Raw genomic sequence first — 11,657 nt, 5'->3', positions numbered from 1 at the left:
TATGACTTTTAAAATGTATTTAAAAGTTTGGTGGTATCCAAAAAGTTAATGACTTTTAAAAAGCTTATTAAATGAATGACTTTTCCATACTTTTCAAACTAATTGTTAAGAGCAAAAGTCTTGCCAATTTACTAGTGACTTTCCTCAACTCTATGAAAGTATTTAAGAATTTGTCAACTCTATGAAAGTCACTCACTTAAAAAATGTCTTTATAAGTAGATAGTTGAGAAAAAAATGTCTTTATAGTTTGTTTCCATGATTCTGAAAAGAGAAAAAAAATAAAATAAACAATGCTGAGCTCCAAGTCACATCAACAATTTAAAAGAAAAAAAATACTAATTACATGATTTATTTAATCACAAAAAGCCTACATCAATAGGCTTTCATAAATTTTCATATAATTGTAAATTCATATAATAAAAGAGCAACCAATTAAAGGCCTCATTATAAAAGAAAATCCAACTGCCATGGTGAGTACATGGCATAATTATAATTCTCAAATAATATAACTTTGTTTAGATAGTTGAGAAAACTACTAAGAAAAAGATTAGAAAGATTTACTACCTAGTTAAATCCTAAACCCTAGCATAAACGAAAGTTAGTCAATGCCATCGATCAACCACGGAAGCTACTCCAAATAGGGATAAAAATTCTCTACAGGTGGGAATTGCCTTTGGTAAGTATCGTAGAGACTTCTTTCAAATGCCTTCAAGTTGTACAAATTGTTTGGATGAATAGTTGATTCATCAATGTATCTAGACTCGAGCAGACTGTCAAGCAACAATGGCATGGATGAAGCTCTAGCACTAATTGCTTGTGGGTGCCCAATATTTAGATAACTGGGCACTTCATTCATGGGGACTGCTTGCAATTGGCTATGAACCATGCCATTATGTGATACACCATAAACATTTTGCATGATTGAGTATTTGTTGTCATACTCCACCACAGGATCAAAAAGGGTGCTCATCTCCATCTCCATCTCCATACCTTCCCCATTTATAATCTGGGGTTGCGGGGATAGAGAATCCTCGACATGATTTCGAGTTTCACATCTTTTGCTGTTCTTATCAACTTTCTTATAAATTCTACAGAGTACCCAATTATCCAACTGCAAACAACAAAACTTATTTTTGTAAGCATCACAAATTTCAACTCTGGCATATATAGTTAGATTTTCATTCTCAATTATATAGAAGGAGAATATGCATACCCTCATGTCATTCTCTCCATTTTTTCTTCGAACGGGAGAATCCTTGACTCGAAACTCAAGAGCCTTTCTGAATCCAACAAGAGCACCATTAGACCTAACTGCTTTGTCAGCTCCAGTGGCCTTCCAGTATCCATCACCAGCTGCTCTCTTTGGACGACTACCATTTTTATACTTCCGGTCCCTCGGAGTGAAAAAGTACCATTCAGCTTCTCCATATTTCCTATTTTTATCTGTTAATTAACAGAAAAAAACTAATTTGCTGATTATTTTGTGATGGTTGATCTTGGGCAAAGGACATGTTCTTGCCGTCTTTGACAAATTGATCGTTTTCCTTGTACGCATGCCGTGGCTGCAATTCTAGCTAAGAAAGATTCAGTTTATGATTACGTTGAGTGTTACTACAAGTTTGACTTCTTTCTAAAAGCCTATGAGAGTCCTATTTTTCCTATTCTAGATATTGGGAAAGGCTTGGGCAGCAATGGTTCAACTGCTGGAGTTGTGCTTTCGCCAATTACAAAGAGGCCAACCGGAAGACCACCAACGAAGAGGATAAAAGCTTTTGATGAAGGTACAAGGCGATTGAAATGCAATCGATGTAGTGTTGCTGGGCACAACAGGAAGACTTGCAAGGCGGTGATATGAACATTTCTTCTCAGTTGACACAATTGCTTATGTTAGATATGCTTTAGTGAATGTATAGTCAATTTCTGCATTGCAGTTTTTGCAAACACTGCACTGCAGTTTTTAGTTGCTTTTAATTGGCTACACAGCTTCTAATTGGATATTATGATTCTTTTCTGAAGTTAATGAAATTTATACAATTGTTTCATCAATGGATATTCATTTTTAACTGCCATTCATTGCTTGTTTTCACATTTGAGCAGATTTAGTTTCATAAACTGCATTGCAGTTTCCGTTTGTTGCAGTTGTTGACCAGAAACTACAGTGCAGTTTCTTGTTTCATAATTCGATTTTAGAATAATTTTTGCTAGTCTATGGGAATGTTACAACTGCTCATGGAGTTAAATGTGTTTTGATATTAGTTTTAGTACTTTGATCATGCCTTTGCCTTTCGGTTTCTTTTCAGATTCTTTGAGCATATTTTTTTTTTCATTAACTGCACTGCAGTTTCCGTTTGTTGATGTTTTTTACCAGAAACTACAGTGTAGTTTTTTTGTTTCATAATTTGATTTTAGAATAATTTTTGCAAGTCTTTTGGAATTTTGCAACTACTGACGTACTTAAATGTGTTGTGAAAAAAGTTTTAGTACTTTGATCGTGGCTTTGGCTTTTGGTTTCTTTTAACATTTTTTGAGCAGATTTTTTTTTTTCCATAAACTGCACTGCAGTTTCCGTTTGTTGCAATTTCTTGTTTCCTTTTCCTTTTGTTGCATCCTGTTCTAAGATTATATGACAGTTTAGATGTATAATGTGAGATCCCACATCGACCAACGGAGAGTGGGTGATGTGCCATATATGTACACACTTGCATCCATATAGCACGAGGCCTTTTGGGAGCTCACTGGCTTCGGAGTCGTAGGAACTCCGAAATTAAGCGAGTTGGGGGCCAGAGCAATCCCAGGATGGGTGACCCACTGGGAAGTTGGTAGTGGGCTCCCAGAAACAAAACCGTGAGGGCCAGAGAGGGGGGGGCTCAAAGCGGACAATATCGTGCTACGGCGGAGCCAATCCGGGATGTGACAATTTGGTATCAGAGCCACTCTGCCGTGTGGTGCGAGTGTGCCGACGAGGACGTCGGGCCCTTAAGGGGGGTGGATTGTGAGATCCCACATCGACCAACGGAGAGTGGGTGATGTGCCTTATATGTACACACCTGCATCCATATAGCACGAGGCCTTTTGGGAGCTCACTGGCTTCGGAGTCGTAGGAACTCCGAAGTAAGCGAGTTGGGGGCCAGAGCAATCCCAGGATGGGTGACCCACTGGGAAGTTGGTAGTGAGCTCCCAGAAACAAAACCGTGAGGGCCAGAGAGGGGGGGCTCAAAGCGGACAATATCGTGCTACAGCGGAGCCGATCCGGGATGTGACATATAACAAATCTTTTCTTATATACCATAACTAGAAATATTTACAAACATCCACAAGAATTAAGATACATATTGTCTTGAGTTAACAAAAGACAAATCACTAGAGACGATTAATGAGACAGTGTCTGTGGTGTAGCACTTTTGTGATGTATTGTGCTCGATATTCATTCATGAAATTCTTGTCTACACTTTTTGGAATGGGCTGTCCTTGTGCTATTTTATCCATATTGAACATGATGAAGATGCCACAATCCAACCTTCAAATGAATACGAGATTAGTTTTTGGTTTTAAATTATTTCAAACTGTAATGACTAGTTGAGTATAAACAATTCTTACGAAGATGAACTTTGTTGAGCACATTTTGTGTCATCCTCAAATGGAAACTGATACCTCAAATGGAAACTAAGATGGATTCTACATAATCTAATTGAGAGTGAGTTCTTCATTAGGGGACATCTCTTCTGGTACAGGTGCAGGGGCTCTTGCCTTTGCTTCACAAGTTTTGGTATTTTTCTAGTTTCTAAGAAAGCTTGTGCTTGAGGTCTGATGTATTCTAGCCACTTAACCTGTTTAAAGAAGGAAAAAAAAACAGAAAAAGAAATGGTAATCAGTGCATTGCATATTATAGTTCGGGTCTGAAATTAGGCAGTAGGTATAATATAGAAACTGCATTGCAGTTTGTGTTTGTGTTTGTGCTGAGAAATTAAGAGAGGTTCATTCCACTTACAATACGATGAGCAATGTCAATGCATCTTTCTTCAAGGTGAAGACCAATACTCGCGCAAATGGAATAGCTAATGGAATATTTTGTAAATTTGAAACTAAATATTGAAATTTGAAAATAATGACATAATGGCATATGTTGTAATTTTAAGGTTCTTTAATTATATTATGGTAAAAGTAGGTACTATATTTTGGATTTTGGCTTTATCCTAATTAGCTGAAATTGAATTCCTATTTGCCTAAATAGTAAACTATATTGTGTGTGAAAACTAAAGCTCCCTAGAAAAAATCATTTATTATTCCAAAAACCCATAAAACAAAATAATAATCAACATTCTTATAAAATTTCAAACATAATACCTCTTTTCTGAAACCGCCCATTCCAAAATGCTTGTGACTCCATAGCCATAAGTAACAGTACTTGTATGAACGGAAGTTGGAGATTCTTGGTTGCAAACATAAGAGCAAATCCCTTATAAATAATTAACATAATCACTCCTCCAAATATGATGATTCTCTCTCGAATCTCTTCTAACTCACTGAAATTGATACCCAGGAAACAAATGTGATATCAATTCTTTTCTCTTCTTTTTGGTAATAAATGTTGCGATCAAAGTATGTAAAAATTAAAGAAAAACGCATGCGTTGCAATATTTAACTTGAATGAATTTGTTACCTGATTTTTGGGTTTTGTTTGGAGTTTAGCCGCTTGAGGTGCGATTTTCTTTCTAGTTTTATGGCCAAAAAAATCACCAAAGAGGTAGAGAGTTCTAAGTTGACGATGAAAACCGATCGATGTTGTGAATATGGCTTTCTGTTTTATAGAGTGTGTGACTTTATTTTTAACTTTTTTCCTCTTTTAATTCTTCATCTACCCTGCAAACTCTAATTAGGGAATCACATGCTGCACCTGCATCTCTGCAAACTGCCATAAGTGAGACAAGACTATTTTCACTTTTTATTTTTTTCTCAAACTACAAAACTCAAATAGTGATTAGGGAATCACATGGCATCTCTGCATCTCTACAAACCTAGTTTCCTAGCGGCAGCTGCATGCCATCTCTTCTTTTCAGCTTTTGCCTGACAGCTCAATATCTCTTAGAGATTTAGATTCTTTGCTTTATTTTTCTTTGTTTGAATGTCCTTGACGAGGTTTATGCAACAAGTGTGGTACCTCATTAAGTGAAGTGGTTAATCTTCATCAAATGGGTTTCTTTTCTTATTTGAGTGTAAACCTTGGATTTTTTGTGGGTTTCAACTTTTATACGGTTTTCTCATCCACCCTACCCATCCTTGGATAATTGTGTATATGTGGGAGTTCGAGGAAAAAAATGCCGAATGAAGAACATAGATTTAGTTTGTTTCCATGATTCTGAAAAGAGAAAAAAAATAAACAACTCTGAGATCCAAGTCACATCAACAATTTAAAAGAAAAAAAAAACTAATTGCATGATATATTTAATCACAAAAAGCCTACATCAATAGGCTTTCATAAATTTTCATATAATTGTAAATTCATATAATAAAAGAGCAACCAATTAAAGGCCTCATTATAAAAGAAAATCCAACTGCCATGGTGAGTACATGGCACAATTATAATTCTCAAATAATATAACTTGGTTTAGATAGTTGAGAAAACTACTGAGAAAAAGATTAGAAAGATTTACTACCTAGTTAAATCCTAAACCCTAGCATCAACGAAAGTTAGTCAATGCCATCGATCAACCACGGAATCTACTCCAAATAGGGATAAAAATTCTCTACAGGTGGGAATTGCCTTTGGTAAGTATCGTAGAGAGTTCTTTCAAATGCCTTCAAGTTGTACAAGTCGTCTGGATGGATAGTTGATTCATCAATGTATCTAGACTCGAGCAGACTGTCAGGCAACAATGGCATGGATGAAGCTCTGGCACCAATTGCTTGTGGGTGCCCAATATTTGGATAACTGGGCACTTCATTCATGGGGACTGCTTGCAGTTGGCTATGAACCATGCCATTATGTGATACACCATAAACATTTTGCATGATTGAGTATTTGTTGTCATACTCCACCATAGGATCAAAAAGGTTGCTCATCTCCATCTCCATCTCCATGCCTTCCCCATTTATAATCTGGGGCTGCGGGGATAGAGAATCCTCAACATGATTTCGAGTTCCACATCATTTGCTGTTCTTATCAACTTTCTTATAAATTCTACAGAGTACCCAATTATCCAACTGCAAACAACAAAACTTATTTTTGTAAGCATCACAAATTTCAACTCTGGCATATATAGTTAGATTTTCATTCTCAATTATATAGAAGGAGAATATGCATACCCTCATGTCATTCTCTCCCCTTTTTCTTCGAACGAGAGAATCCTTGACTCGAAACTCATGCATGATCCAGTTGGTCTTGTCACCCTTTGGAGGTTTCCCTCTGTAAAACACAAGAGCCTTTCTGAATCCAACAAGACCACCGTTAGACCTAACTGCTTTGTCAGCTCCAGTGGCCTTCCAGTATCCATCACCAGCTGCTCTCTTTGGCCGACTACCATTTTTATACTTCCGGTCCCTCGGAGTAAAAAAGTACCATTCAGCTTCTCCATATTTCCTATATTTATCTGTTAATTATCATAAAAAAGAGAAAGCGTTACAATATTATAGGTACTTCTCATCATCTAAATTAAGTAAAAGAAACGAAAGTGTATTAAGAGATTTTAGGTAACACGGCTATCAGTGCACCCAGTTGATCTCAGAACCACCATGCATCCTGTGAAAAATTATCTAAACACATAGCAAAAGAACATGTTAAAATGCAGCTTTAATCTTAGTGATGATAATGCATACATTATCCAAATATATTCTGCTGCATGGCACTATTTCAGTATATGTATAAATTTATGTGAGATGCAAATATGAAACTCAGTTAATAAGAAAAATATACTAAACCCTAAACACAACAATCCTACATGAGAAAAACATCCACACAACGTTAGATCATTATGAAAATCTAATGAAGAATCAGTACATAACCCTAGGGATATTGATACAAAAATTAGTAATGCACAATTTTCCTTTATTGACATGTACCAGCAAGAAATTCCGGATTGTGGCGGTATAGGTTAACTTCAATGATCCGGTTGGGAGGCAAGGGCTGATACAAGACCTTCTTCTTCAGATAATGCACAATAAGTTCCTCATCGAGAGGGTTGAACCGATAACCAGGCGGGAACGAATTGAAAAACTCATCTTCCTCATTTTTCAGATTGTTATTGAAACTGTTTGACTCATCATCTGAATGCTCTGTGCCCGCAAACACATTATCAAAGAATTTCCAAGCTCGTTTGGTTGCGTGAGTTCATGAGTGAGATGAGCTTGAGCATGAGATTGCTTGTTGATGAGTCTATAAGAAGCCACTTGGGAAGTAACAGAAGCCTTGTGATGCGGATGACTTTGTTCAACAGGCTCCATTGTTGGACTATCTTTGAGGGAGAAGACACTGGTAGAGACGCAAGCTTGAGTCTTCCTCTTGGTTTCTATGGGAATGTTACAACTGTTTATGGACTTGAATGTATTTTGAACTTAGTTTTAGTAGTTTGAACATGGCTTTTCCTTTTGGTTTCTATTCAAATTTGGGAATATGTTTTGTCATAAACTGCACTGCAGTTTCCGTTTGTTACAGTTTTTGACTAGAAACTGAAGTGTAGTTTCTTGTTTCATAATTCGATTTTAGACTAATATTTGTGTTGGTCCTGCAATTCTCACGTCCTGGTGCTCCGGGCCGAGGAGATCCGCACCAACACGGGTCGTCCTTCTTTGGTGCGGTGCGGTTGTGCGCAGACGTGCCAGCACTGTCTACCATGCATTCGATGATGATGCAAGTGGATGGATGGATGAGTTGCGCGCCTATTCGAGTCTGACTTCTAATCAGAGCGACTGTGACCAAGAGAGGAACTAATCTCGGCCGTCAGGTTCATGGCCTGAGCTACAAGGCCGTTAATGATGGTGTTAATGGTGGATTTTTAGGCGGTGCTCCGTCGGAGGCTTATGTTTGGTGTTGAACCCTTTAAATGTAATTGGAGCTTGGTATTTATAGAAGAGACTCTGGGAGGAAGGCGAAGCTGATATCTGCATGACGTGGTCAATCAGAGATAGTGGGTAGTCTGAACAACATTTGGGAATGTGAAGTATGGTGGTGTGACCCCCATAAATCTGGGTCGCCGCCCTGATCATCGGTTCTGCGTCTTGGGCCTTGGAGGAGCATTTAATGTTCTGGTCTGATGGTTGGTGACTTAGCCTTACAAGTCATAAGATTTCGCACCTAATCATCCTGATTTTACTCACCGTACACTGACTCCAATCACTTCCCTCCTTCCCTTATGCATTAAATGTAAATTCTTCTTTTGCACGGATCGTGGGTCTTCTGCTGCAGTCAGGAGCATTATCTCATTAAATGAAATGTGGGACCTTAATGACACGTGGAAATGCCCCTTGACTTTTCCACTTTGGCTGTGTATTTGAGGGGTTACTATTTTCTTCGTTCAAAGTTCACTGTGGTCGTGAAGACTTCTCCTTCATAGATCTCCCTCATTCTACGAGGAAGAGCGGATGACAACCTGTCGCGCTCAGCTTTTGGGCAGGTGCCTTGGCCGAGAGGTTGTTCCTTCGGTCAACCTCACAGGCCGAGATTTTCAGGCACAAACAATTTGCAAGTCTATGGGAATGTTACAACTGCTCATCTACATTATTTACTGATTTGAATTGTTTTCTATGTTTGTTTGTTGTTTTGTTTGCATTTTCAAGGCTAATGGAGGTTTGTGTCATAGCCAAGTGCACATATAAGTCGGAAACCATTATGTTTTCAGTTTCAGCAAAGTCATCTGAAATTGGTGACAACCTAGGCACTCAGAAGGACCCGTCAATCTAGGCATCCCCTGTGCTAGCAACAACTATGGTGAAAGTGTGTGAAAGCATCATAATCAAGTAAACATCAGACAGTAGAAAATGATGACTAGTCAACCGCAAGAACACGAACCCAGAAATACATGTGATGACTAGTCAACTGTCAAGAACACAAACCCAGAAAATTAAGAGATGCAAACCATAAATTTGTTCACCCATAAAGCCACCATTGGGAAAAACTGGGGGTCATCAACCGACCAGGTATTCACTAAGCAAAAAGATTCTTACAAAGAAACACTAGCAAGCTCAACAAATCCTAGGTCTATTTAGGAAAATGAGATATACCTCCTTTGTGCAATCTTCTTCTCTAGCTTAGCAAAAACCAGCAACAGTCTTTCATGGCAATGGCAGCTTCTTCTTCAACTCTATCATCCCATGGCACCAGCTAGTTAGCTCCAACTCAGATAAAAAACGAAATTTGGATTCAAAGAGAAAATGACCAATTTCTTCAAGAAACCATACTCTTGAAGAAATCAATCTTGAATCTAACCTAGATATATATGAGAGAGTGTTTGATCTAGCAAGATGGGGTTTTCATATTTCAAATGCAGTTTTCAAAAAGAAACAATTTGGAAAACTCAAAGATGAAAAATATGAAGGTTACTCTTGAGGAAGAAGCGAAAGTTTTGCAAAGAAACTTTCCAAAACTTGCCTACAAAAGTCACACCAGCCAAATGAGGAATGCACTCATTTTTACACAAAAATTCCTTGGTTAGAATCGTACAAGGTAGTAGAGAATTTCGCATAATAGGACAAAAACAAATGGGTAGGGTCCAGCTGGAAACAGTGAGCTGGAAATCCTAACATTACAAAAGTTGACTAGTCATACGAAGGAAAGATGACTGGTCATAATTTTTAGGAATTTAGTTAATGCAATGTAATGCAATGCAAAACTTACCTTTGTCAAACACATTATTGTCCATCATAATGCAGCCAGATAAGAATACCTAGAGATGTAATTCTTAATCTAAACTAGAGCTTGAGAAAATACAATGATTGTCCTATTACAAAATTGTCAAGGGAAGCTAAAAGTAAATCACAAAATTGTTTCATCAGTGGATATTCATTGTGGCAATAGCAATCATCCCCGTTTTTGGCAATGAGGATTAGACTCCGCAAAGATGTTCATGAGAGCTACAGCAGCTGCCTCTATCGCTTGTGGTCCAAAGCCAAGCTGGTCAAAGAGTGACTTGAACTTTGGATTCCTTTGGAGGACTTGTGAGGCCGTGGGTCCCTGCTTCAGACCTAGGTAACGCTCCACCACACTTGTTTCGGCCTCCGTAAGGTTGTGGAATGTTACAGTAGCTGTTTCCTGCTGCGCAAACGAAGCCCCCAAGTGGCGTTCTTCCGGCATGTCCATCGAGAATACCTCGTTACCCGTACTATCATCCCATCCATCAGCAAGTGGCCATGGGGTATTATAGCTTGAAGGTTTCGAATATTTGCACCAGTAAGCCTTCTCCATATTTCCACAAGGCTCCCAAATAGCCTCGGGTGGCTTCGGGTCATTCTTCCAGGGGCGGCACAACTCACCGTCGTCGAGCAAGTCATCGGAGCATGTGATGACAGCAGCTATTTCCTTTCCCCTTCGTTTTGGCAAGGGGTCCTCATCAATGGCTTGCTTCCTAGAAGGAAGCTCGAGGACTCCTTCATGTATCTTAGCATGTAAGATCCTCCTTAAAGTTTGGCAAGCAGTGGTTGGATGTCCCACAAACTGGTGGTAACGGCAATACTTAAGATCATTCTTTTCTTCTCTAGTGGGGACCTTGTAGGGTCTAAGAGGCTTGATTGCGCCGTTAGCAATCATTGTGTCGAGGATGGCATGGAATTATTCGTCTTTGCAAGGCAACGGGGGATATGCCTCCCTATCTTTTCGCTTGTGTGAGTTGTAGTCACCGGATGATTTATCATCCACATCCAACGTCTGATGCACTTCCTTCTTTTCACTCCTCCAACTCCTTTGTTCGGTTGGCTTGACAGACATGCTTGTCTTTCTTACTGCTTCCAGCAGCCGAGAAAATTGGCTAATGCCAATATTTTCCAAGTAAACTCTATAATCTGCCACAATGTTGCTGATGCAAATCTCGACAAGTGCCTCTTCATCCTTCTCGTCATAACAATCCAAGGCTAGGTCCCGGAACCTACGTACAAAGTCCATGGGATCCTCCCCATGTTTTTGGCGAGTGTTGTTGAGTTGAGTAGTTGTAACTCTCTCCTCATGCTGGAAATACTTCTTGCAGAACCTGCTTGCCAAATCTTCCCACTAACGAACAGAGCCTGGTGCTAGTGTTGTGTACCATGTATAAGCACGGTCGGTGAGGCTCTTCGAGAACTCACGGAGTCAGAGATTATTGTTGCCAGCATGTGGTCCCAAGGCATCGAGGAAACGGTTGACGTGCTCCTTCGGGCTCCCTTTCCTCCCATCGAAGAGGACAAAGCTTCGTGTCTCATAGCCCTTGGGATATGGCTGCTGGAGCAAGCTTGATGGATACGGTGGTTGAGGAATATACTTCCAATCCTCTTGGGTTCTACTTAGTTCTTGTTCCAGCATTGCAATGACATCTTCTTGGGTGACAAAAGAGGGTCCCTTTTGTTCAAACCCCTTTCCAGTAGCAGCAGACTCCTCTTGTGGGTGTCTCTCATTTTCTTCACTTGGCTTAGAGACCGAACTCTTCAGCTCCTTGATCGTGTCTGCCATCTCCTTATGAGTTTCTCCCATGGCATGGATG

General features: G+C 39.2%; 1 protein-coding gene, 1 long non-coding RNA gene and 1 pseudogene across 2 annotated transcripts; all 3 read right to left on the bottom strand.

Annotated features, from left to right (window-relative positions):
• Nucleotides 1-628: 628 nt before the first annotated feature.
• Nucleotides 629-1,555, bottom strand: LOC110747077 (NAC domain-containing protein JA2-like). Its single transcript, XM_088252313.1, has 3 exons — nucleotides 1,552-1,555; nucleotides 1,214-1,443; nucleotides 629-1,111 (listed from the first exon to the last, which is right to left on the bottom strand). The coding sequence occupies exons 1-3, from the start codon at nucleotides 1,553-1,555 to the stop codon at nucleotides 629-631; spliced, it is 717 nt and encodes a 238-aa protein (XP_088108439.1).
• Nucleotides 1,556-3,293: 1,738 nt separating this feature from the next.
• Nucleotides 3,294-4,810, bottom strand: LOC110747076 (uncharacterized). Its single transcript, XR_002525113.2, has 4 exons — nucleotides 4,661-4,810; nucleotides 4,345-4,523; nucleotides 3,598-3,827; nucleotides 3,294-3,517 (listed from the first exon to the last, which is right to left on the bottom strand). It is a non-coding gene; the product is annotated as an uncharacterized LOC110747076 (long non-coding RNA).
• Nucleotides 4,811-5,718: 908 nt separating this feature from the next.
• On the bottom strand, nucleotides 5,719-9,851 carry LOC110747075 (NAC domain-containing protein 1-like; annotated as a pseudogene).
• Between the last annotated feature and the right edge of the window lie 1,806 nt (nucleotides 9,852-11,657).

The sequence above is a fragment of the Prunus avium genome, chromosome 4 (genome assembly GCF_965620075.1).
Source record: "Prunus avium chromosome 4, drPruAviu1.hap1.1, whole genome shotgun sequence".
Classification (NCBI taxonomy): domain Eukaryota; kingdom Viridiplantae; phylum Streptophyta; class Magnoliopsida; order Rosales; family Rosaceae; genus Prunus; species Prunus avium.
This window is presented reverse-complemented; position numbering and strand designations above follow the sequence as displayed.

Bases quoted from the DNA above. Each gene is read 5' to 3' on its own strand.
- LOC110747077 (XM_088252313.1), bottom strand. The intron at 1,112-1,213 runs GTATGCATATTC...TGTTGTTTGCAG, and splicing joins ATGGAGAGAATGACATGAGG to TTGGATAATTGGGTACTCTG.